Source organism: Choloepus didactylus, chromosome X (genome assembly GCF_015220235.1).
Source record: "Choloepus didactylus isolate mChoDid1 chromosome X, mChoDid1.pri, whole genome shotgun sequence".
In the NCBI taxonomy this organism is placed as follows: domain Eukaryota; kingdom Metazoa; phylum Chordata; class Mammalia; order Pilosa; family Megalonychidae; genus Choloepus; species Choloepus didactylus.
Window position 1 is genome coordinate 170,520,778 of NC_051334.1, and position 27,030 is coordinate 170,547,807.

Genomic DNA, 27,030 nt, shown 5'->3' on the forward strand with positions numbered 1-27,030 from the left:
GGTTAGAGGTGGCTGTAGGTGCCTAGACACAGGCCTAAATGGAGGCCCGCCCAGTTGCCGCTCAGGCCGACGGCCGCCTGCAAATGATGGTGCCACCGTCCATCAATGATGCCACCTTATACTGAAAATAAAAGGCTGTGCCTCACACAGCCCCCGTCCCCGCCAAGGAGCTGCCCCAGAGGCTGCAAAGGACGAGGGCGCCCCCATCTCTCAAGCGTCCTCTGACAGAAAAGTAATGTCCAGGTTTCCTCAGGACAGCCTGCACCGGCTTCCGTGGGGAACAGTTCCCCCTTTCTCAGTCTCTACTGCAAAGTCGTCACTCCCTCCCCGCTGCTGTGGGGAGCGACGCTGTACACTCTTGCCCTACTCTGGGAAGCGGTATCCCAGATGCACCTCAGGCCCGCACCCAACCCCTCTCTCCCTCCCGGGGATCTCTCCCAGAACCACCTTTCTTGAGTCACGGTTTGTGGACCGGGCTCCAACCGGTCAAGAACTGATGCAATGTCAAGGGCTTGGTGACAGTCGCTTCTTTCCGCCTACCTGTGGAGTCTCAGTGCAGCAGAAGAGGGACGGCCCGGCGGCTCCTTCACTTCCCTAAGGAACTAGTCTCCCTCAGAAAAAGTCTCCAGGCCTGCCTCCAGGCTAGGGTAGGCCCGGAAGCAGTTCTTTCTGTGGCCGCAATGGAGAATATCCACTCCAGGGCCGCGGGATTCTAGCCCAGTCCAGAGAGGCTTAGCGCGTCCTTACTGTGCTGGTATCAAGAAAAGCGGCTATGGGAGGTGTGAACTCCCAGCATCCCCCTGGGGTAATGGCGGTCTGCAGATATTGTGGGTCCCGCGAGAATACACGGGCTAGTTGAGGGCTGCCTCCCAACTGTGCATGCGCGCCGTACTCCCACCTTTCCTGTGGGCCCGCAAAGACAGTAGGTCCTGTCATTCAGTGTCTTGTGGGGTACCTCTTCCTAGAAGCAGCAGATTGGTTCCCATCAGCCCCTTGTTAGAACAGGACCCAAACTCTCCTACGTTATTGAAACCTATTCAGGTTCCCAGGAGCTTCATTCACAACTATGCTCCTGTTTTATTCTTCTCAGCTAGGCATCCTTTAATCTTGCGAGGTAGCCAACATCCCCACAATTACCTTCAGAGAGTGACCCACCAAAGTCATACATTCCACCAGTGAATATGTCTGCAACCCTGGGCATGGGGCGGGGCTGCCACAAATGTCAGGAAAGTGAAGAAAGCTTCAGAATTAGGTCAACATTATTAAGCATCAGGGAATGCACACTGATGAGAAACCATATATATATCAATAATATTTTTAGGAGGTTTAGTTGGAGTTTATATATTAATAAGCACTTAATGACACACCAAGGAATATAACCAAATAGTTGTTCCTGCGGTGGGAAAAGCTTCAGTCACACCACAAAACTTCATGTATATCAAAGAATTCACACAGGAGAGAAGCCCATTAAATGCCAGGAATGTGGGGAAATTTTCAGAATTAGCACTGAAATTATTAACCACCAGAGAGTTCACACTGAAGAGAAACCCCATACATGTCAATAATGTTTTAGGGGTTTTAATAGGAGTTTATATCTTAACAAGCACTTAATGACACACCAAGGAATAAAAACATATAGATATTCCTGCTGTTGGAAAAGCTTCAGTCATACCACAAACCTCCATGCACATCAAAGAACTCACACAGGAAAGAATCCCTTTAAATGCCAGGTATGTGGAAAAAGTTTCTGTCAAAATGTCCACATTGTTAAACACTGGAAAATATGTTTACATGAGCTACCTTATATTTGTAGCATATACGGGAGAAAATCTAGCAGGCATTTGAGACTTCTGAGACTCCAGAAACTCCACAAGGGATAGGATGCTTGTCTAGTGCCCACAGTCTAAAGAAAGTCACCAAGTGGAGCTTGACCCTAAAGGCAATGAAAGAATAAAAAATCATCAAGCACTCAAAGATAGGGATCTGTCATTAACAGAAATCTCGAGAGGTGCAAGGGTCATGCTTGAGAAAAAGGAAATATGGTGTCTGTTTTGTTGAGCATTGCAACTTCAGCACCTAGCACAAAGGTGATACCTAGTTTGTAGTTTATAAATAAAAGAATGACAGTACATCTATGAAAAAGCAGAAACTGCTCTGGCCACCCACATGAAAATTAGCTCTAGCTCCCCTGAGCTTCCTCAGGTTTAGTGATCTTCATTACCAGGGTGTCAGGTAGTCGGCAAATGCATGACTCCCATGAGTCCTTCTCTCATTCACTGGCAGGAGGGATGGAAGAGTATTCAGTTACTTTGCAGGGAGCTCAGAGAGAATTAATAATTGGAGACGGCTGCTGTGGCTGTCATTGTAACTCTATGAACCTCCAAGCCAAGGGCGCTGGGCACTTTACTCTCGAACAGGAAGAAGGGATTCATTGTGTTCTGTGGGAGAAATACCTCCATTTGAGTTGCCTCTTCACCCAGCACCCAATACTGCAGTGTCTGCTAAATGAGATTTCAGAATATCAAAACCTTCTGCACTTGAAGGAAGTTAGAAATCTTGGTTGCTCAGTGCATACCAAACATACTCAGGCAATGCTGTTTAGCAGCTATTAAGATGCATGTCATGAAAAGAAAATAGTCTTCAAGTAAATTTGGAGAATAGAAGCTATATAATGTTATTGTTTCTGTAATCCAGGACTTGTCATAGCATTTGGGTGCAAATGTCCACTGAGAAACTAAGGAAGGCAGAGGAATGTAATTATGCATTTTCCAGTGTTTAAGGACAGAAGAATTTGTGTGTGTGTGTGTGTGTGTGTGGGCGGGGGGGGTTGTGTGTTTTTGGCACCCCAAACATCTCACAGATCATTGTTGTGTGGCACCAGTTAGGGAAACACTGATCCAGTTAAACTCTCAGGATTATAGTTACTCAAGGCCCAGAATGGTAAACTGAACTGTTAGAACAAAAACCAGATCCCATGTCACCTGACTCACAATTAAGTGTCCTTTCGTCCACACTACACAGCCTTGCTGGTGGCAGAGAAATATCACAATTCCTCAAGTTAGGAAGTTGAATCTTATGATGTTGTGCCATGCATTGGTGTTAGATCAGAACCAGAACCTGTGCCTCCATGTCCTGGGAGATGACATGGAGAATTCCCTCTCTGCAGGCCCAAGGAGAGGCACTCACTTCTCTAAGTTCAAATCATCAGTATTGTCTGGTATATCCTCATGTATCTAGTGGGGTATCCAAGTGTTTTAGCAAGAACAGTCTCCCTAACTTCCAACAGCTGCCACAGATGGAGAAGAAGGAAGGACAGAGGACATCAGTTCTGCCTGGTCCTCTCAACTAGACCAGCATTGTCCAAACTGTCTCTGTTGAATTATAAGTTTGTAGTTGTAGTTTGTGTCTATTTTCTTTGTTTAATTCCACATTTGTCACATCCTAGTTTTTGTAAAGTACAATAAAAACAATTATAGGAAAGTGAAATAAAAGCCAGGCATGTAAATCACAAGACTAATTTATTTTATTATTGTTAGATTTAATAGATTTAAAGGTGCACTTTCAACTTGCTATAAGTTTATAAACGATTCATCTCAATGTCTGAATTTGTATTTTGGGGGACCAATAAGAAGCACTTCCCACACCAGCACTGTCCCATGAAGTCACACTTTGAGTAGCACTGCTTAGACTCAGGTGGAGTGATGTGGCAGAAAAAGGAAAGGGTGTACAATTTTAGCATTGGCAGATTCAATAAAATATTTATCATCAGAATGACATGAAATTCTTCTATGACAGCATTCCAAATCGCTTTATACAAAGAGCGGCAAGGATTAATGGAAAGTCAGGAGATTTGCACTGTAGTTTACTCATGTCCTTGGCCTTCATTCAGTTTTCATTGTGGGGAGTGGATGGGGGGCAGTCTAACTAAATATTCACTGCCTAGCCCCAGTTCTGACTGATGATGTGGTGGTGTTGGGGGAATTGATGATCAAAAAATGTGAGCCACCTGATGATACATGCCCCTGGGATACATTTATTGTGACAGGAAAATTTCTGTCCCAGGAGGTGTGAGAATACTTTCAAAATGAATACCTCATGGAATCATTCCATAAAAACTCATACCAAAATCCAGCCTTAATTGGAGTCCCATCCTCTGTATCCCTATTCTTTGTTTTCTGGATTGCTGCCTCTTTTCCCAGGTTGAAAAGAGGAAGGAGGTAGGAAGGTAATTTGGGCCCTCTTCCAGGTGTGCATTTCACTCTGGTGTTAGGGCAGTGAGTCTCCTTTCAGGGGGTCCATGGATTTCTTGAAGTCCATATGAGTGAAACTAGCAGGGGTGGTGCTAACCCTACACTTGTCCTTCAACCATACAAACTGCTACTTTTAAACTGTTTTTAATATTGAAACTTAAAAGAAAAATTTTCTTTGATTCAAGTGTATTGTAATCTGTCCTTGCCCCACAAAAAGTTTGAAAATACGCAGTTAAATGATCTACCTGCATTTCCAGTTCCAACATTCCATTTGTAAAAATCCTGCACATGAAGATGCTTTCCCTGCTTACTCAATTCAGGTAAACATAACCATACTGTGTCCACCTTCTCTTTTTCAAATAATTTCATGTCAGTCTGAGGTGGATGTCATCCTCTTTGAACATTCACCTGTCTTCTTCATTTGAAAATAGTTTATGGATTGGGAAAAACCTAAATGTACATTAATAGGGACCTGGTTGAATAAACTGTGAGTCCATTCCATAGACTATGTTGCAGCCATTGAAAACATATTTCTGTGGGCTAATGTGCAATGATGGCCAATATACATAAAATGAAGAAAGCTAGCTTGTAGTACAATATATATAACATGGTCATATTTTTGTAAAAAACTGGAAAATATTTTTTATGTTTATATGGATGGATACAAAACAAGTAACAGGGCTGTCTCCAAAGAGTGGAACTGGAGAAGGGAGCCTCTTGTGCTTTTCTAATATATCCTCTATACATTTTGATTTTTCCCAATGAGCTTTTACACATTTTATGCCACAATAATATATTCCATGAATGTATTTTCAAGATTAAATAGTAAAGTAAAACAGAAAACACAGCAAGCTAAATGCTAGAAGGTGGCTTTCATGTTTTGCTCCATAACTTTTAAAGCCAAAAATTGTGAAAATCTCATTAACTTAGAAATTTGTTTCACTAGGGTGCAGAGGATTAGGAAAGTGACTTTTAAGAGCAGACTGTACCATAGAGAAACAATTATGTGAGATTTCCAAACTAAGATGAGTTTATATTCATAAGTCAAATAAGGAAACTTGAGACAATATTGAAGTAAACACAGCATAGATCTATCTCCAAAATAAACACACACACACACACACACACACACACACACACACACACACACACACTACATACATATAAACAGAGAAGGAATCAAATTAGTGTAGAAATCGATTATTTAACTGGGGCACAATTTGTCTTCTTTGACTCATAGTGAACAAGATGGATGCTGCATATCTTTTAAGACCTCACAGAATTTGCACAGCATCACTTCTGCTGTACTCAGCTACTCCTAATTCAGCCTGCTACAATTAATAGCAGTATCAAACCTGCCCAGATCCAAGGGGAGGGAACACAGATCACACCTCTTTATGGGAAGTGAATTTCTTACCAGTTGCTGCTGTAATAGATTATCACAAATTTAGTTGTTCAAAACAACAAATTTATTTGACCTTCTAGTTCTTAAGGTCAGAAGTCCAAAATGGGTCTTGCTGGGCTAAAATCAAGGTGCCAACAGGGCTGCATTCCTTCTGGAGACTGTAGGGGAAAATCTGTTCCGTGTGTTTCCCAGCTTCTAGAAGCTTCTTGCAATCCTTGTCTTATGGCTTTTCCAGCAATGACATAACTCCAAACTTTGCTTCCACCGTCACATCCCCTTCTCTGACTCTCCTGTCTCCCTCTTTCCCTTGTAAGAAAACTTGGGATAGTAAAGTTTAGTAATAAAAGATGATCTCCCCATTTCAAGATTGTAAACTTAATCACATATCCAAAGTCCCTATTGCTTTGTAAGGTAACATATTCATAGGTTCCAGGGATTAGGACATGGGCATCCTTGAGGGGCCATTATTTTGCCAACCACAGATGGAGAGGAAAAGGATCTGTGGCTATGTTTTAGAGCTGCTACAATTGACAAAGAAACCACAATTTGGAGATTTGTCAAGGTTATTTATTTGGCAAACATTTGGAAGAACTTCCCAGTGCAAATTATACTATCTCTCAGCTTGAAAGTGGAAGAATTGGGGTAAGAATCACGAAGTTCCCTATTTCATTCTTGTTCCCTTGGTGTATAGGGGATACCTTACCCTTAGGGGGAGCACACTGAGAGAAATATCTTAGGAGGAGGTACTCACCCCTACCCAGGGAGAACTCTACTATCTCAGGAGATAAGGCAGGAAATGTTTTTCCCCTACCCCAGAACAAGATGAGAGGCCTTTAATTCTTTGCTGTTCACCCTCTAATTTCTCTCACTTAGGAAAGGAACCTAGTTGGGAAGGCATGGGTAAATAATCACTGTGGAATGAAATTCAAAGTAGGGTTAAACTGGCCTCTCTCAGGGCTAACAGTAATGGCATGACTTTAATGAAAGAAGCCAAATTTTAGATTTTTGAAATCATCTACAGTAATTCATGTAGATCTTTGGGTCTTAAAGATGTTAGTTAAATGTAAATATTTAAAATATATCATTATTTTTGTAATATTTTAATATACTATACCCTTAAAAGTCTGGGTCTAGGTTCTGCTAACCTCTTTGAAGTCCTTATCTGACAATGAGAAAACTGAAGGAGGTCCAAAACTATATTCTAGATATGTGCCCTATAAATAAAACCCTTATTTTCTATGGTCTTCAAGATCCTTACCACTTTTACTAAATATAGGTGTTCAAGAAAACTTAAATGAACTTTAAATATAAAGAACCTCATTTCCTAATCACCATGCAGTACAAACCAAAAATTAGGACGACAAGGTCAGTATTGTCCAACTCTTGGGTCAAAGAAGAATATGAAAACTGCAAAAACAAACAATTTTAAAAATCATCATTAAGAACATTATATGCATACTACGGAATATAACAAACCTAGACTCAGAGAAAAATTCATAGCCTTGAATACATAAAAAAGCAATGAGAGTGTCGTCAGGGGCGTCTTCCTGTTGCAGAATCCTGGTTCCTTGTGCTGAGGTCCTGAGACTATGTTACTCCTCCAGGAAAGTAGGTAGAAAGCCAGGAACTGCGTGGACTGGACACCACAGAGCAATCTGACTTTGGGCATACTTCATACAACACTCATGAAAACGTGGAACTGCTGAGATCAGCGAAATCTGTAAGTTTTTGCGGCCAGGGGACCCGCGCCCCCCCCTGCCAGGCTCAGTCCCGTGGGAGGAGGGGCTGTCAGCTCCGGGAAGGAGAAGGGAGAACTGCAGTGGCAGCCCTTATCGGAAACTCATTCTGCTGATCCAAACTCCAACCATAGACAGACAGAGACCAGACACCAGAGAATCTGAGAGCAGCCAGCCCAGCAGAGAGGAGACAGGCATAGAAAAAAACAACACGAAAAACTCCAAAATAAAAGCGGAGGATTTTTGGAGTTCTGGTGAACATAGAAAGGGGAAGGGCAGAGCTCAGGCCTGAGCTCAGGCCCTGAGGCGCATATGCAAATCCCGAAGAAAAGCTGATCTCTCTGCCCTGTGGACCTTTCCTTAATGGCCCTGGTTGCTTTGTCTCTTAGCATTTCAATAACCCATTAGATCTCTGAGGAGGGCCCTTTTTTTTTTTTTTTTTTTAATCCTTTTTTCTTTTTCTAAAACAATTACTCTAAGAAGCCCAATACAGAAAGCTTCAAAGACTTGCAATTTGGGCAGGTCAAGTCAAGAGCAGAACTAGGAGAGCTCTGAGACAAAACGCAATAATCCAGTGGCTGAGAAAATTCACTAAACACCACAACTTCCCAAGAAAAGGGGGGTGTCCGCTCATAGCCATCATCCTGGTGGACAGGAAACACTCCTGCCCATCACCAGTCCCATAGCCCAGAACTGCCCCAGACAACCCAGTGTGACGGAAGTGCTTCAAATAACAGGCACACACCACAAAACTGGGCGTGGACATTAGCCTTCCCTGCAACCTCAGCAGATTGTCCCAGAGTTGGGAAGGTAGAGCAGTGTGAATTAACAAAGCCCCATTCAGCCATCATTTCAGCAGACTGGGAGCCTCCCTACACAGCCCAGCAGCCCAGAACTGCCCTGGGGGGACGGCACTCACCTGTGACATAGCACAGTCATCCCTCAACAGAGGACCCGGGGTGCACGGCCTGGAAGAGGGGCCCACTTGCAAGTCTCAGGAGCCATACGCCAATACCAAGGACTTGTGGGTCAGTGGCAGAGACAAACTGTGGCAGGACTGAACTGAAGGATTAGACTATTGCAGCAGCTTTAAAACTCTAGGATCACCAGGGAGATTTGATTGTTAGGGCCACCCACCCTCCCCGACTGCCCAGAAACACGCCCCACATACAGGGCAGGCAACACCAACTACACACGCAAGCTTGGTACACCAATTGGGCCCCACAAGACTCACTCCCCCACTCACCAAAAAGGCTAAGCAGGGGAGAACTGGCTTGTGGAGAACAGGTGGCTCGTGGACGCCACCTGCTGGTTAGTTAGAGAAAGTGTACTCCACGAAGCTGTAGATCTGACAAATTAGAGATAAGGACTTCAATTGGTCTACAAATCCTAAAAGAACCCTATCAAGTTCAGCAAATGCCACGAAGCCAAAAACAACAGAAAATTATAAAGCATATGAAAAAACCAGACGATATGGATAACCCAAGCCCAAGCACCCAAATCAAAAGACCAGAAGAGACACAGCACCTAGAGCAGCTACTCAAAGAACTAAAGATTAACAATGAGACCATAGTACGGGAGACAAAGGAAAACAAAAAGACCCTAGAAGAGCATAAAGAAGACATTGCAAGACTAAATAAAAAAATGGATGATCTTATGGAAATTAAAGAAACTGTTGACCAAATTAAAAAGATTCTGGACACTCATAGTACAAGACTAGAGGAAGTTGAACAACGAATCAGTGACCTGGAAGATGACAGAATGGAAAATGAAAGCATAAAAGAAAGAATGGGGAAAAAAATTGAAAAAATCGAAATGGACCTCAGGGATATGATAGATAATATGAAACATCCAAATATAAGACTCATTGGTGACCCAGAAGGGGAAGAAAAGGGTAAAGGTCTAGGAAGAGTATTCAAAGAAATTGTTGGGGAAAACTTCAAATCTTCTAAACAACATAAATACACAAATCATAAATGCTCAGCGAACCCCAAATAGAATAAATCCAAATAAACCCACTCCGAGACATATACTGATCACACTGTCAAACACAGAAGAGAAGGAGCAAGTTCTGAAAGCAGCAAGAGAAAAGCAATTCACCACATACAAAGGAAACAGCATAAGACTAAGTAGTGACTACTCAGCAGCCACCATGGAGGCGAGAAGGCAGTGGCACGATATATTTAAAATTCTGAGTGAGAAAAATTTCCAGCCAAGAATACTTTATCCAGCAAAGCTCTCCTTCAAATTTGAGGGAGAGCTTAAATTTTTCACAGACAAACAAATGCTGAGAGAATTTGCTAACAAGAGACCTGCCCTACTGGAGATACTCAAGGGAGCCCTACAGACAGAGAAACAAAGAAAGGACAGAGAGACTTGGAGAAAGGTTCAGTACTAAAGAGATTCGGTATGGGTACAATAAAGGATATTAATAGAGAGAGGGGAAAAATATGACAAACATAAACCAAAGGATAATATGGCTGATTCAAGAAATGCCTTCACGGTTATAACGTTGAATGTAAATGGATTAAACTCCCCAATTAAAAGATATAGATTCGCAGAATGGATCAAAAAAAATGAACCATCAATATGTTGCATACAAGAGACTCATCTTAGACACAGGGACACAAAGAAACTGAAAGTGAAAGGATGGAAAAAAATATTTCATGCAAGCTACAGCCAAAAGAAAGCAGGTGTAGCAATATTAATCTCAGATAAAATAGACTTCAAATGCAGGGATGTTTTGAGAGACAAAGAAGGCCACTACATACTAATAAAAGGGGCAATTCAGCAAGAAGAAATAACAATCATAAATGTCTATGCACCCAATCAAGGTGCCACAAAATACATGAGAGAAACACTGGCAAAACTAAAGGAAGCAATTGATGTTTCCACAATAATTGTGGGAGACTTCAACACATCACTCTCTCCTTTAGATAGATCAACCAGACAGAAGACCAATAAGGAAATTGAAAACCTAAACAATCTGATAAATGAATTAGATTTAACAGACATATACAGGACATTACATCCCAAATCACCAGGACACACATACTTTTCTAGTGCTCATGGAACTTTCTCCAGAATAGATCATATGCTGGGACATAAAACAAGCCTCAATAAATTTAAAAAGATTGAAATTATTCAAAGCACATTCTCTGACCACAATGGAATACAATTAGAAGTCAATAACCATCAGAGACTTAGAAAATTCACAAATACCTGGAGGTTAAACAACACACTCCTAAACAATCAGTGGGTTAAAGAAGAAATAGCAAGAGAAATTGCTAAATATACACAGACGAATGAAAATGAGAACACAACATACCAAAACCTATGGGATGCAGCAAAAGCAGTGCTGAGGGGGAAATTTATAGCACTAAACGCATATATTAAAAAGGAAGAAAGAGCCAAAATCAAAGAACTAATGGATCAGCTGAAGAAGCTAGAAAATGAACAGCAAACCAGTCCTAAACCAAGTACAAGAAAAGAAATAACAAGGATTAAAGCAGAAATAAATGACATAGAGAACAAAAAAACAATAGAGAGGATAAATATCACCAAAAGTTGGTTCTTTGAGAAGATCAACAAGATTGACAAGCCCCTAGCTAGACTGACAAAATCAAAAAGAGAGAAGACCCATATAAACAAAATAATGAATGAAAAAGGTGACATAACTGCAGATCCTGAAGAAATTAAAAAATTATAAGAGGATACTATGAACAACTGTATGGCAACAAACTGGATAATGTAGAGGAAATGGACAATTTCCTGGAAACATATGAACAACCTAGACTGACCAGAGAAGAAATAGAAGACCTCAACCAACCCATCACAAGCAAAGAGATCCAATCAGTCATCAAAAATCTTCCCACAAATAAATGCCCAGGGCCAGATGGCTTCACAGGGGAATTCTACCAAACTTTCCAGAAAGAACTGACACCAATCTTACTCAAACTCTTTCAAAACATTGAAGAAAATGGAACACTACCTAACTCATTTTATGAAGCTAACATCAATCTAATACCAAAACCAGGCAAAGATGCTACAAAAAAGGAAAACTACCGGCCAATCTCCCTAATGAATATAGATGCAAAAATCCTCAACAAAATACTTGCAAATCGAATCCAAAGACACATTAAAAAAATCACACACCATGACCAAGTGGGGTTCATTCCAGGCATGCAAGGATGGTTCAACATAAGAAAATCAATCAATGTATTACAACACATTAACAAGTCAAAAGGGAAAAATCAATTGATCATCTCAATAGATGCTGAAAAAGCATTTGACAAAATCCAACATCCCTTTTTGATAAAAACACTTCAAAAGGTAGGAATTGAAGGAAACTTCCTCAACATGATAAAGAGCATATATGAAAAACCCACAGCCAGCATAGTACTCAATGGTGAGAGACTGAAAGCCTTCCCTCTAAGATCAGGAACAAGACAAGGATGCCCGCTGTCACCACTGTTATTCAACATTGTGCTGGAAGTGCTAGCCAGGGCAATCCGGCAAGACAAAGAAATAAAAGGCATCCAAATTGGAAAAGAAGAAGTAAAACTGTCATTGTTTGCAGATGATGTGATCTTATATCTAGAAAACCCTGAGAAATCGACGATACATCTACTAGAGCTAATAAACAAATTTAGCAAAGTAGCGGGATACAAGGTTAATGCACATAAGTCAGTAATGTTTCTATATGCTAGAAATGAACAAACTGAAGAGACACTCAAGAAAAAGATACCATTTTCAATAGCAACTAAAAAAATCAAGTACCTAGGAATAAACTTAACCAAAGATGCAAAAGACTTATACAAAGAAAACTACATAACTCTACTAAAAGAAATAGAAGGGGACCTTAAAAGATGGAAAAATATTCCATGTTCATGGATAGGAAGACTAAATGTCATTAAGATGTCAATTCTACCCAAACTCATCTACAGATTCAATGCAATCCCAATCAAAATTCCAACAACCTACTTTACAGACTTGGAAAAGCTAGTTATCAAATTTGTTTGGAAAGGGAAGATGCCTCGAATTGCTAAAGACACTCTAAAAAAGAAAAACGAAGTGGGAGGACTTACACTCCCTGACTTTGAAGCTTATTATAAAGCCACAGTTGCCAAAACAGCATGGTACTGGCACAAAGATAGACATATAGATCAATGGAATCGAATTGAGAATTCAGAGATAGACCCTCAGATCTATGGCCGACTGATCTTTGATAAGGCCCCAAAGTCACTGAACTGAGTCATAATGGTCTTTTCAACAAATGGGGCTGGGAGAGTTGGATATCCATATCCAAAAGAATGAAAGAGGACCCCTACCTCACCCCCTACACAAAAATTAACTCAAAATGGACCAAAGATCTCAATATAAAAGAAAGTACCATAAAACTCCTAGAAGATAATGTAGGAAAACATCTTCAAGACCTTGTACTAGGCGGCCACTTCCTAGACTTTACACCCAAAGCACAAGCAACAAAAGAGAAAATAGATAAATGGGAACTCCTCAAGCTTAGAAGTTTCTGCACCTCAAAGGAATTTCTCAAAAAGGTAAAGAGGCAGCCAACTCAATGGGAAAAAATTTTTGGAAACCATGTATCTGACAAAAGACTGATATCTTGCATATATAAAGAAATCCTACAACTCAATGACAATAGTACAGACAGCCCAATTATAAAATGGGCGAAAGATATGAAAAGACAGTTCTCTGAAGAGGAAATACAAATGGCCAAGAAACACATGAAAAAATGTTCAGCTTCACTAGCTATTAGAGAGATGCAAATTAAGACCACAATGAGATACCATCTAACACCGGTTAGAATGGCTGCCATTAAACAAACAGGAAACTACAAATGCTGGAGGGGATGTGGAGAAATTGGAACTCTTATTCATTGTTGGTGGGACTGTATAATGGTTCAGCCACTCTGGAAGTCAGTCTGGCAGTTCCTTAGAAAACTAGATATAGAGCTACCATTCGATCCAGCGATTGCACTTCTCGGTATATACCCGGAAGATCGGAAAGCAGTGACACGAACAGATATCTGCACGCCAATGTTCATAGCAGCATTATTCACAATTGCCAAGAGATGGAAACAACCCAAATGTCCTTCAACAGATGAGTGGATAAATAAAATGTGGTATATACACACGATGGAATACTACGTGGCAGTAAGAAGGAACGATCTCGTGAAACATATGACAACATGGATGAACCTTGAAGACATAATGCTGAGCGAAATAAGCCAGGCACAAAAAGAGAAATATTATATGCTACCACTAATGTGAACTTTGAAAAATGTAAAACAAATGGCTTATAATGTAGAATGTAGGGGAACTAGCAATAGAGAGCAATTAAGGAAGGGGGAACAATAATCCAAGAAGAACAGATAAGCTATTTAACGTTCTGGGGATGCCCAGGAATGACTATGGTCTGTTAATTTCTGATGGATACAGTAGGAGCAAGTTCACAGAAATGTTGCTATATTAGGTAACTTTCTTGGGGTAAAGTAGGAACATGTTGGAAGTTAAGCAGTTATCTTAGGTTAGTTATCTTTTTCTTACTCTCTTGTTATGGTCTCTTTGAAATGTTCTTTTATTGTATGTTTGTTTTCTTTTTAACTTTTTTATCATACAGTTGATTTAAAAAAGAAGGGAAATTTAAAAAAAAAAAAAAAGAAAAATAAGGGAAAAAAAAAAGATGTAGTGCCCCCTTGAGGAGCCTGTGGAGAATGCAGGGGTATTCGCCTACCCCACCTCCATGGTTGCTAACATGACCACAGACATAGGGGACTGGTGGTTTGATGGGTTGAGCCCTCTACCACAGGTTTTACCCTTGGGAAGACGGTTGCTGCAAAGGAGAGGCTAGGCCTCCCTATGGTTGTTCCTAAGAGCCTCCTCCCGAATGCCTCTTTGTTGCTCAGATGTGGCCCTCTCTCTCTAGCTAAGCCAACTTGAAAGGTGAAATCACTGCCCTCCCCACTACGTGGGATCAGACACCCAGGGGAGTGAATCTCCCTGGCAACGTGGAATATGACTCCCGGGGAGGAATGTAGACCTGGCATCGTGGGACGGAGAACATCTTCTTGACCAAAAGGGGGATATGAAAGGAAATGAAATAAGCTTCAGTGGCAGAGAGATTCCAAAAGGAGCCGAGAGGTCACTCTGGTGGGCACTCTTATGCACACTTTAGACAACCCTTTTTAGGTTCTAAAGAATTGGGGTAGCTGGTGGTGGATACCTGAAACTGTCAAACTACAACCCAGAACCCATGAATCTCGAAGACAGTTGTATAAAAATGTAGCTTATGAGGGGTGACAATGGGATTGGGAAAGCCATAAGGACCACACTCCACTTTGTCTAGTTTATGGATGGATGATTAGAAAAATAGGGGAAGGAAACAAACAGAGAAAGGTACCCAGTGTTCTTTTTTACTTCAATTGCTCTTTTTCACTCTAATTATTATTCTTGTTATTTTTGTGTGTGTGCTAATGAAGGTGTCAGGGATTGATTTGGGTGATGAATGTACCACTATGTGTTGGTACTGTGAACAATCGAAAGTACGATTTGTTTTGTATGACTGCGTGGTGTGTGAATATATCTCAATAAAATGAAGATTAAAAAAAAAAGAAAGAAAAAAAAAAGCAATGAAAGTGCAATATGGTGATATTTATTCAAAGCTTTCTATGGGTAGTACCTGCATCTAAATACATTTAATTTAATCTTCATAATACTTATTAGGTAGGTATTCCTATTTTCCTTTAATAGTACTTATGAGATGGGTATCTTTTATGCCTCTATCTTTTTGAACTGTTCAAAAGTATAACCATCCATGTAATGGTCTAACTATGTTAATGTTTCCAAGAACTATTTGAAATGTTTTTAAATTAAATACCAAAAATGTATATTAAAGTTTACTAAATACAAAACCTGTAATAGATAAAGAGATGAGTAATAGATGTTCTCTACCCTATAGAATTATGATACAGATGGTGGGTGCATCTCATACTTTGATGGTAACTAATACAACCCAGTTAAAATGGATTGTGTTAAATGCTAAAAATGATACATAAACAGAGCACCATGGTTGTACAGAGTAGAGTGACCCTGACTTTGGTTGTAGGCAAGAGTCAATTGCAGTGCTTGTTGCCATAGTTCATGGAAGCATCTCCAAGTTGTTCAAAAACTGGTGAATGAGATTGAAAAAGTAAGGGCATTTCTATTTCAACATTAAAATACAGCACCGATAAAGATCAATTGGACACATTCATGGTTGACAGGATAAATCCATCACATTGACTCCATATAGGAGAGAAATATAATCATTTATATGCTGTATGCTTTCAACTATTATATGGTTGGCTTGAGATGCAAAGATTTTCAATGTAATGAAGAAATGTGAGTTGTTGATACAGTATAAATCAAATCTATAACAGTTGCAAGAGTAGGTAAATACTCTAGAATTCATATAATTTGGAAGACGGCTTTTAAAATTAGCAAAAAAGAGGCTATTCTTATAAGCTCTAACAAAACTGTTCTTTCAAGACAAACAGATTGCTGCAGGTTAAGTGCAGGTTAAGACTTGTATAAGTTGGCGTCAGTTTCAATAGGACCTGTTTCCCTCAACCATTCTTAAAGAAGTCTTATTTAAGGTGAGTAATTTGATGTACAATAAGGCCTGTCCTCTGTCTGAAACATTTAGAACAATGACTACACTTGTATGGTTTCTCCCCTGTATGAATTCTTAAATGAATCACAAGGCTTGGTCTCTGTCTAAAGGTTTTCCCACAATAATTACATTTAAAAGGTCTCTCTTCAGTATGAGTTCTCTCGTGCAAACTAAGAGCTGTCACTCGGAAAAAACTTTTCCCACAGCTCTGACATCTATGAGGTTTTTCACCTGTATGAGTTTTCACATGCCTTTTAAGACTTGATCCATGACAAAAATTCTTGCCACACTCTAAGCATTTATAAGTTTCATCTTCAGAATGAGTTCTCTGATGCCCTATAAGATGTGACTGCCGAGTAAATCGCTTCTTACATACAGTGCATTCATAGGGTCTCTCCCCTGTGTGAAGTCGTTGGTGTCTATAAAGGTCTGAGATACGAAGGAAGCTTTCCTCACATTCAGGGCACTTGTGAGGTTCCTTTCCTGAATGGAATTTCTGGTCTCTGGAAAGTTGTGAATTCTGAGAAGAACACTTTCCACTCTGAGAATGATGAGGTTTCTCACCTGGACACTTTTGTACATGGGGTCTAGATGTGAGAGTTTCTTCCAGGTTGGAAACCTCAGGTTTTTCTCCCAGAGAGTGGTTCTCATCAGCTACAAGCTTTGTGAAATCTGACTGTAGCTCGTCTGGGTGGATTTCAGGTTGATATTTCAACTGTTCATAATCTTTTTGTGAAATGGGGCCATGGATAGTGGTACCCTCAAAAGTAAAATTAAATGAATATGTATCCTCTAATTTTTTCTGCTTTGAAGTATTTTCTTCATTTTCTTTTCCGAGATCAAAACCTAAGAGAAAAACAGAAATTGCTGATGCCACCAGGTAGAAAGTGAGGAAGTAACATGCATTGTGTTAACCTCTAGTGGGAAGACAGAAATGCCTAGGTAAAATCTCAAAGACCTTTACCCTGAATAAGGCTGAATTTTTCTTTGCTTTCTTTTCTAGTGTTCAATGGATAACTACTTACCTGTGTTGGAGTCAAGGAATTGTTTAATTTCCTTGGAATTCTGTAAGTCCTTCTCCAACAAGTATTCATTAGGGTCCAAAGGTAAGCTCATGTCAGGCTCTTCAGTGAGGTACCCTGGGGAAAAGAAAAATAGGAGGTAAGATAATGGCTGGCCACAGGTGATTTCCAGGACAAATGGTCTCTTAACATCTAATTCCTTCTTAATTACAATTACTTCACCTGGAGCTTCTCAGAGTTTTATTTTTTGAAATACAGGCACAAAACCAAAACTCAAGACTATTTTCCTCTAATCTGTGGAAGGGGAATGAATCAATTCTGCATGTAAATCAATGTGCTGAATTATTTCTACATCTATTTGGATTAATGAATTATTTAGGTTAGACCCAAAGCACGAAGTTTGTCATATTAAAACTGAAAAACATTGAGTTAAAGATCACCAAGAAAAGAGAGATAGAAGTGGGAGTAATGAAATTGCTTACTGGAATAATTTCAGTTAAGAGATCCTCAAATTAAAATGATAGCTAAACAGGGTTGGTAACCAGCAAGAAATGTCTTGATATATTTGTGTCACCTGAAGTCTATAGTGGATTACCTTGAAAGTAGCCTGGATAGCTACCAACAAGTGTTCTGACCTGTCAATCTAGAGAAAACAAGGAAAACCTTCCATAACTCACTCTCCCCCTCTCCACGTTGATACCAGTTGAGTCTTGCACCCTCTTTTCCACATCCCTTCCTATGCTTCCTCATCTCTGGAAAAGTTTACTGGTCTGCAATAAAATGTGCATTGGAAAATGCTAATCTAGGATCTACTTGTTGGAGGAAAATGTTTGTACATTGACATTATTCAGTAATATCAGCAAGTTAGCTAGCTTGGCTAATGTTAATCCAAAGGAAAATTTTGACATTGGAACATTACATCAAAACAAAGGCAGTGAAGTAAAATACATTACTTCATAGTTTCATGGACAAAAGGCAATATATCAGATTTCCAGGAGAATAAAATGAATTACAGATAAAGTGCTCTTACATTCACTGTACTGTTTATGCTTGGATTTCAAAGCTAAGAGTGGGATGGAAGAGGAATGTGGTTGAGGTAAAGTAAAACGAAAGGTCATAGATGAAGGAAAGCTGCCATCAAGTAAAGGTGGGAAGGAATTGGAATGCGGGACAGTGGAAATTAGCAAAGTATTGGAGTGGCAGAAACTTGGAGGCCCAGAACATCCCACCAGGAGAGATGGCACAAAACAGTACAGCGATAGAGGAATTGTTCCTGTGGCTATTCCCATCCCACAGAGACTGGGCATGAAACAAGTGATGCAGGCGATTTCATCAAATGCTCACTGGAAAACCAGGCCCAAGAAACTGCCCCTTGGGTGAAGCGGTAGCTAGAAGACCTCATCAAAGATGAAAAGCAGCCCTAGAGGCAGAATCTAGTGCCGTGAGACCTAAGACCAGGAGCATTAGTCCTGGGAAGCAGTGTCTCATGGATTTCTCATAAGCTTTTGCCCTCAGGTCCAGCTGCTATGTTCAGGGCAGCACCAACTCAAAGAAGCCTGAGAACTTTCACCATAGTTCTTCCATCCCAGCATAGTACTCCTTGGTGCCAGCTTCCAAAGAGCCTGGCCCCAAATTGGGTGCACCAGGACAGTCCCACACCCTAGATGCACAGAACATGAGTCCAAACTTGAGCTTCTAATGTATGTTAACCTAATGGACTTTTCACTTAAATACCAACCTCCTCAATGATGCCTGTGTGGCATTTCTGTGGGCGTCAGGGGCACCTCACCCTCGACTCCCTGGACGAATAAAGCTGCACTCCCGAAACTACCACCAATTTCCATTCTCCTACCTTATACTCTCAGCCCGCATCAGCTAGGCTACTTCCCATTCCCCTTTGACCAATCTCACACTTTTCTGATCTCAGTATCCATATGCTGCTGTTATACAATGAATAAAATACCATCACTAAAGTGTAATGATAGGAACATTCCTTAAAAAGTGTTTACAGATGTTAGCCCTAATTCTGCTGCCAACATGGTGAAAAGAGCCATGACTCTTTCCATAAGACAAAGATGAAATGGTTTGATGATACTTGGGGTACCTGACAGACATCCAGACATGGACACTTTCAGAAATTGTGGTGAGTAGGAAAGTTTGTACAAGACTTTTGGAGGGCAACTTGACAGTACCTACTAAATTTTATATGCAGTTGCCCACTAGTCAAACAACCCCCCTTCTAGAATTTCACCCTATGGACACATACACCTAGAAGGATCCTCACCGCATATTTTACAGCTCGGCTCCAGGGATTTGGGTTCAATGTTGAAGGTCAGTCAGAAACCAAATCCCCATGTGGACTTCTGCCATTGAGGCTCTTCTCATTGGCCTGAATGTCAGCCAGTCTGTGTAGCGACAACAACCACTGCAGTGACAAGTGATTTTCACAACAGCAGAGGAGAGAGAATTTATTTGCTCGTCAGTAGGAAAACAAAGCCCCTTTCCTGAAATTCATGAATGTTTTCTATCTTTCACTCAAAACATCATCTAGAAAATTAGTTTCCCAGGGTATATGCTATTTGACCTAGTAAACTGAAGAAATACAGGAAAAAGGTAAAACACTTGGAGAGACAGGGAAGCATGGGGTTCACAAATTCTTTGATATCCCTCACTTCAAGATTCAAGAGGTGAATCTTATCCTTCTTCCATTACACATGGGTGAGACTTAGTAATTCTCTCCTAATGAAGTGAATATGACAGAAGTGATGTTGTGTTGTGCATAGGTTATAAAAAGATCTTGTTTCCAATTTACTAAGAGTTCCTGTATATAAGGAGGACAACAATAATCCCATCTTAAAACCATGACCTCTTATGGCATCTTCAAATGCTGTTTCATTTTTTAACAAAGCACAGACCCTCATATTACTGTAGCTTCTTTGAATTACCTCTATTCAATCTTGTTTTGACTATCTCTATTGGCTCCTTACACACTGACAGGCGTCTACCTATGGCAACAGTTGGCACAAATGATTGTTAAAGTGCTTCACAGACTTTCATTTCTCAGGAAAATATTTATTTATACAATGCCTTGTTCCCAAGATGAGGGGGGTGAAAGGATTTAGCTTAGTTGTTCTGCTCATCAGAACACATTATTTGTACACATTATTAGTTATTTACTAATGGAGGATGTTTCCAAAAGTATTTTCACCATAGTACTTTCTTTTTACAACAGGTATATATATACATACATACATACACGTATACATTTGTGTTTCTGACTATCTATCATCTATGTGTGCATGCATGCGTGCACACACACACACACACATTCTATATATACCCAACAACTTAGCCTTCTGCTGACAGGGAATATATTACAAACTTTAACATACAACCTAGTGACTTCTTCCGTTATTTCAAAATTTGTTTCTGCCATTCCTCCACTATCCTATGCTTTCCACTCAACCTGTAATACAATGAGATTCATTTAACACATCAAGGAAATGGTCATTTAAAAATACAGTACTAATTTAGGTAACCATGAAATAATGGAACAATAAATCTTACATCATTTTGCAAAGCATAATATATCACTTTAAATCATGGTGAGAAAGAGGTCGTTACCTCTCCCCAAATTGTATTTTTACTTGTTTAATTAACTCCTTCTTACTATTCCTTGTGAAATACGCTAAATACCCCCATGCTTTAGCGAGTCAAGTATTAAAATCAAGATTACTATTGCTGCTTGGCATCATGTGTGCTCTTTTCTCACAGCACTGTTGAACAGGAGAGCAACGTGAGAACTGTAATGCATATGCAGAAAGATTTGTAATTAAAGATTACCACCTAGTTTCTTCCACTTGTTGCAGGCAAATATACAGATTTCAAAACTCTTAATACGCTGTGAAATGTAGGTAATGCAAAGATTGCACTAGAAAGGCTGACATTTTATACAGTTCCTCTTTGATTATAATATCTTCACATAGGTACTTGTGGGATTTTCCTCTTTATTTAAAAACAAGAGAGAATTCATGCCTTTCACATGGGCAACACTTGGTAAAGTCGGCTACAAAAAAGGAGGCACCTGGACAGATTGATTAAATGCTGAAAGAGGGACCCAGTTTATCGACAAAACAGCTCTGCTGTAACTTCATGATATATATACGCATTCTATGGGTGCTGTGGCACTGTGCCGATAACATATGGTCCTACGGTCTGTTCAGGAAGGGACAAAGCCATTCTCTCCAAGGACAGGGTGGAGTCTCACATGAGAGGCGAGATGATCGGTTGTTCCCTTCACCATAGTCTGCCAGGCACCAGCAGAAGGGAGATGGCTCTCAGAATGGAAAGCAGAAGAGCTGGGAAAAGCCTTAGGTAAGCACGGGAGCTAGAGTAACAACCCATCATATGGGCGCCTACATTCCCCTTCCTCTAGGAAGTCTGCCCTCTCTGCCAAAGACTGGTTAGTTGGTCTGCCAGTGCACACTCATAACATCTCACTGCCTACATCACGTTATTGTACATGTAACTATTTACATATCTGAATCCTCCACAGGGATATAAGCTCCAGGGGGTGGGTAAGACTGGGGCTGTGTTTATAATTTTTTAAGGAATTCAACCATTTTGATTGTGAATCCCAGGTTAGGACACAGTGCCTGGCAATTAACAGGGGCTTGTATATATTTGTTGAGTGAATAAATGTTAAGATGTGAAAGGGAAAAAGTTGCTAAATCCCCAACAGTGAGCTAGTAATGGATGGATCAGAAGCCCCTCTACTGTACATTAGACTCTTTCTAACGTATTTTCACTTTTTACATGTCTTTTGTTCTCTTGCTCTTTCATAGTCTCTTGAAATTGCCAACCTGTTGCACCTGTGCCTGCGGGGATAAGTGGAGAAGTTTCTGGCCACTCTTGGGCGTACCATTAAAGGGTTAGCTGGCAGGGGAGCATTGGTAACAATGTAAGAAAATCTCAAAGGGAAGTGAAACACAGGAACACCCAGGTATCTTTCTCCAAATGGACTTTCTCCTCTAGTGCTAACCCCTGTAGGGTATTGAGCAGTAATTCTCAAAACTTAATGTACATCTCACTCACTTGGAGAGCTTGTTAAAAATACACCACTGGTGACTATGAAACAGAGAGTCTGGTTACTGCACTTTGAGAAATACTGTATTATGTTAAGATTTAATAAAATAGATGATTTGTTTATAATTTTTTAAGGAATTCAACCATTTTGATTGTTCACAAGAAAGTGTATATTACTGAAAATAATAAATTTCAAACGGTTATCCCAGGGAAGCAACCAAGGAGGACACCAAGAATGATGGAAACCCCTCAGGACTGAGAACATTACACATCATATTGTTGAAATTTTCCTGGGGGAAATGAGTCCTTATCCACATTATCCATCTTCCCAAAGCTTCCTTGCCTGTCCCAACTGATTAAAGGGTCATTGGCTTAAGGGGTGCCTAATCACATTTAATGGAACTTGTTTTGTTCCTTGCTATCCCAGAGAGATTTGCCTTCCCCTGACTATTTATCAAAGTGGATAATCAGTATTGCTGACTCTGACCACTATGCCAACCTTTCAGAGTTCTTGCTCTCTCAAAACAGAAATAAAAGAAGTGAAACAAAACCCTTGACTTACCAGGCTCCAGGAAGGGCTGATATTCCCCAGCAGCACTGTAGCTCAGATCCCGTGGCCCTTCCTGTAAGAACCACTCCTCCGCCAGTGTGGTGCCCTGGGAAGGTCCCGTAACCTGGAGTGCAGGTGACTCCAGGTCAATGTGTGGTAGCATGTGTGTCGTTTCCAATGGTTCCTGCTCTTCCAAGAGTATAACTTGCTTATGAACCTGGGAGGGAAATGCCAGAAACCATCACTCTAACTTCTAGACTAGCACCACCCTGTAGAAATATAATGATATCAACACATGTAATTTAAAGTTTTCTAGTGTCCATATGAAAAAATAAAACTGAAATGAGAGGTCAGCCTTAATAGCATCTTTTATTTAACAACATATTCAAAATATCTTGATTTTAACCTGTGATCAATATAAACAATTAATTAATAATGAGGTATTTCAGATACATCATTTCATGAAGAGCCTTTGGAATATGTTGTACCTTTCCACTTAGAGCATGTCCCAATTTGGACGAGACATACTTCACAGGCTCAAGAGAGACAGAAAGGATGGAAAACCACAAACTCATTCTATGCTGAGATAGCAGGGAATTTAGGAAGGCTCCTGTTCAGGCACGCCAAGTTCCCCAGAAGCAAACAGCTCCTGAGGAGCCCCAAAGACACGCCATCCTGGAGTGCACTTCACAGCCACCTAGAAGCTCTTCCTCACTTCTCCCAAAGATTCTGCCCTGTGGACAGCTATGGTCCTCCACAAACAGAGGGTCCCCACGGTGGTTCTCAACAGGAGGCAGTGCCACCCCCAGGGCATGCTTAGAATGTGATAGCACATGGAGGGTATTTGAATTTGGAGGGCCAGACACGGGAGAGTAACTCACAAGGCAGAATTGTTCCACATCCTAAGCAACACTTGAGTGTCCCACCCAAACATTCATGCAGGCAAAGAAAATCTGTCAGAACAGCACCCTGTTAGTCATATACATACAAAGTACTTTCACATACTTTTAGACCAACTTGAATTTTCTAGGCATCCACTACTATGAACATGAAGGAAGGCTATACTATTATTTGTGCAGAAATTTCACAGGAGTTCATTCCCATTTTGGAAAATCCCATGACAAGCAGCAACACGGCTCATAATATTTGACCAGTCTTGGCCTGAATTTCTGACAGTTGCATTCACTGCAATTCTATGCAAAGGGGCAACCGTCGGAGCACTTCATTATGTCTTCAGGTGCAGGAAAGCCCAAACTTGTATATACTGAAATACATATCTCTTCATAATAAGTTGCTGTCTGCCTACATTTCCTTCACATTACAACTACACTCTATGTGACTCAAGGGTTAGCAAACTTTACCCTCAAAGGGAAAGAGAGTAAATATTTTAAGCTTTGTGGGCCATAATTGGTCTGTCTCATTTCCTTTTTTTTCTTCATTTTTTAACAATCCTGTAAAAGGATAAAAACGATTATTAGCTCATGGGCTTTACAAAAGCAGGAGGTTGGCCAGATTTAGCCTGCAAGATATAGAGCACCGTATTGTCATTTTTTATTTTATATATGATGGAAGATGGGTTATGCTAGCTATGAATTTCATTTTAGGCCAGGAGGGGAACCATTATAAATTATATATTATAGAAGGGAGATTGGGTCTGATAGAGTTGACCACCACTGACCCATTTTCTGACTCCAGCAGAAGAAAAAAATGAAATGTGCTTCAGAGAAATCTTGCAGGTGAGGAAAAATCCCAGGCAAAATCTGAGCTAGTCCCAGCTCTTGCTGTCTAATTAAAAATACCCCAAACTCTTAACTCACCTGCTTCCTTGGCATCCCAAGTTCTGTCTCTAAGTCTTCTATCAGTCCCAAAATTCCTTCTCTATTCTCTGGATTGCACAGCCTCACCCAGGTCTCTATCTCCGTGGGCAGAATATTTAGGAACTGCTCCAACACCAGCAGCTCCAAGATTTGTTCCTTAGAACGCATCTGTGGCTGCAGCCATTGAGAGCACAGCTCCCAGAGTTTGTTGAAAGCCTCCCGAGGCCCGGCTGCCTCTTTGTACTGGAACTGCCTGAAGCACTGACGGAAGACTTCATAGTCAGTATCATACTCTCGAAGCATGGAGCCCTGGTTCAGGGAGGCCTGGATGGCACAACCGAGGACCGCAGCCATCGCCTCCTTCCAGAGATTGAGAATTGATCTGCGGACAGAAGTCTGAGATTCCAATTCAAAGCCACCTACAGCTGAGGACAGGAAAATATAAGTAAAAAGAAACAACGGTGGTTAGGAGAGGGCATTTTTACCTCCTGAATCTGTTTTTCACCAAAGCCTTAAGGCAGCAGTTCTTAATCTTTTGGTTGGTTTTGAGTTATGAACTCATTCCCTAGAAATATACATCTACATGTCCAATTCTGCATCGAATTTCAATGAGTTTACAAAATCTCCAGTGCATCCATGGTTCCTCCAGTACTGCATCATCCAGTACAGTCTCCACTAGCCCCAAGTGGCTTAAGATTATTAATGAAAAATAAAAATTCAGTTCCTCAGTCACACTACCTCATTCCAAATGCTCAATTTGCCATCATTGTGGAACGTTCTATCTGAAAGCTCTGCTCTAGAATTCTACCCACCCTAGTAGAAAAGCACCTGCCCTTAAGATGTGCTGGCCTCTAATGCCATTCCCAATCCACTAACAACTGTTGGGTTTTTCCGAATACAGGAAAGACTCAAAGGAAAATAAGGAGGAATACTAACAAAACTTTTGAATAACCCTCAAGTCCATTGGCTTGAATACCCCTTAATAGCCTTCAATCAAATGGATCTTAGCTAGAGCTGTGCTTTGTGAGAGCAGCCAATCATCAATCCCCCATTCATCTCACGTCGAGGTATGCGAAGTTCCGCTACCATCCCCGTTCACCCTGGCCTGTATGACACTCCAATGGCCTTCCTCTGAGAAAAATCCACTGCAGTAGGCAAGCTATCAGGAATCTGCTCTGCATCCATGAAAATGGACATTTATTGAATTCATACTGCATGGCAGATACTGTCCTCAGCTTCCTACATATATTAGCTCATTTAATCCTCACTCAATTTTAGGAGGTGGGTACTGGTATTTTCCCCCAAATACAGTTGAGGGAACTGAGGTTTGAGTTTTAGCAGGATTGAATAATTTGTCCAAGACCACAGCGCAAGTTAGAGAGAGAAATAGTAATGAGCTTAGAATTTACAGTCTGCCCAATCACATGTCTAAAACCAAGAAAATGGTCTCAGTGGAAACTCTGAGGTCACAGAGGCAGACACATACATGTCTACACAAGTCTCAAACCCAGAACTGGCCCCGTGTGCTCTGGGTCCTCTGTCTCTGCGGTTGCCCTGATGCCTTGTGTGCCTGTTCTCTCTTGGTGCAGCACAAGGAAATAAAAAGGCTCAAGATTCTCTTCCCAGCCAGTCACTGAAAATCGGCACTCTCTGTCCCGGTGTCACCCTTAACCATGAGGAAGCCTGAACTTCAGTGACACATCATCTAGGTGCCCGTAACCTGCTAGCTGGGCAAGTTACCTAACTGACTGCCAGTGCAATTTTCCGTGACATGACAATAATAATAGCATCTACTTCATAAAATCTGCTGCTTGGATCCAGTTGCAGGGAAAGCCAATCGCAACATGCGCTCAACCTGAGTGCAGGCATCCAACCGTTGCTGGAGGAAATCTAGGAACTGCGCCGACCTTGGCTGTGGCCACACCCATTAACCCTGGAGCATCACATCTGGGCAGCGCTCCAGTCACTGACCCACAGCTTCAATCCATCTACCAGGGAACTGACCCTCCGGGTTTCCTTGCATCCGTCCGTCCGGATGAAAAGTTCTCTTCACACTTCCATGAAAAGTTCTCTTCACAACCTCAATGAAAAGTTCCTTTCACACAGCCAATGACAAGTTCCCTTCACAACTCCAATGGCAAGTTTCCTTCACACTCTCAGTGTCAAGTTCCCTTTACACAACCAATGATAAGTTTCCTTTCCACCCCCGATGTAAAGTTCCTTTCACACCCCCAATTTAAAGTCCTGCTCATACAACCAATGAAAAGTTCCCTTAACACAACCAATGGAAAGATCCCTTCACACTCCCAGTGACAAGTTACCTTCACACAATCAATGATGAGTTCCTTTTCCACCCCCAATGAAAAGTCACCTTCACACCCCCAATGAAAAATTTCCCTTCACACAACCAATTAAATGTTCCCTTCACAAAAGCAATGAAAAGATCCCTTCACACCATCTATGAAAAGTCCCCTTCAACCCCCAATGAAAAG

General features: G+C 40.8%; 1 protein-coding gene across 1 annotated transcript in view; it reads right to left on the minus strand.

The window, feature by feature from the left end:
• Positions 1–15,644: 15,644 nt before the first annotated feature.
• Positions 15,645–27,030, minus strand: part of LOC119523094 (zinc finger protein 449-like) — a 113,406-nt gene continuing 102,020 nt past the window's right edge. The window contains 4 exon segments of the mRNA XM_037821854.1: positions 15,645–16,910; positions 17,090–17,203; positions 22,734–22,938; positions 24,539–24,963. Of these exon segments, the coding sequence (XP_037677782.1) occupies positions 16,039–16,910; positions 17,090–17,203; positions 22,734–22,938; positions 24,539–24,963 (1,616 nt within the window). The 3' untranslated portion in view covers positions 15,645–16,038.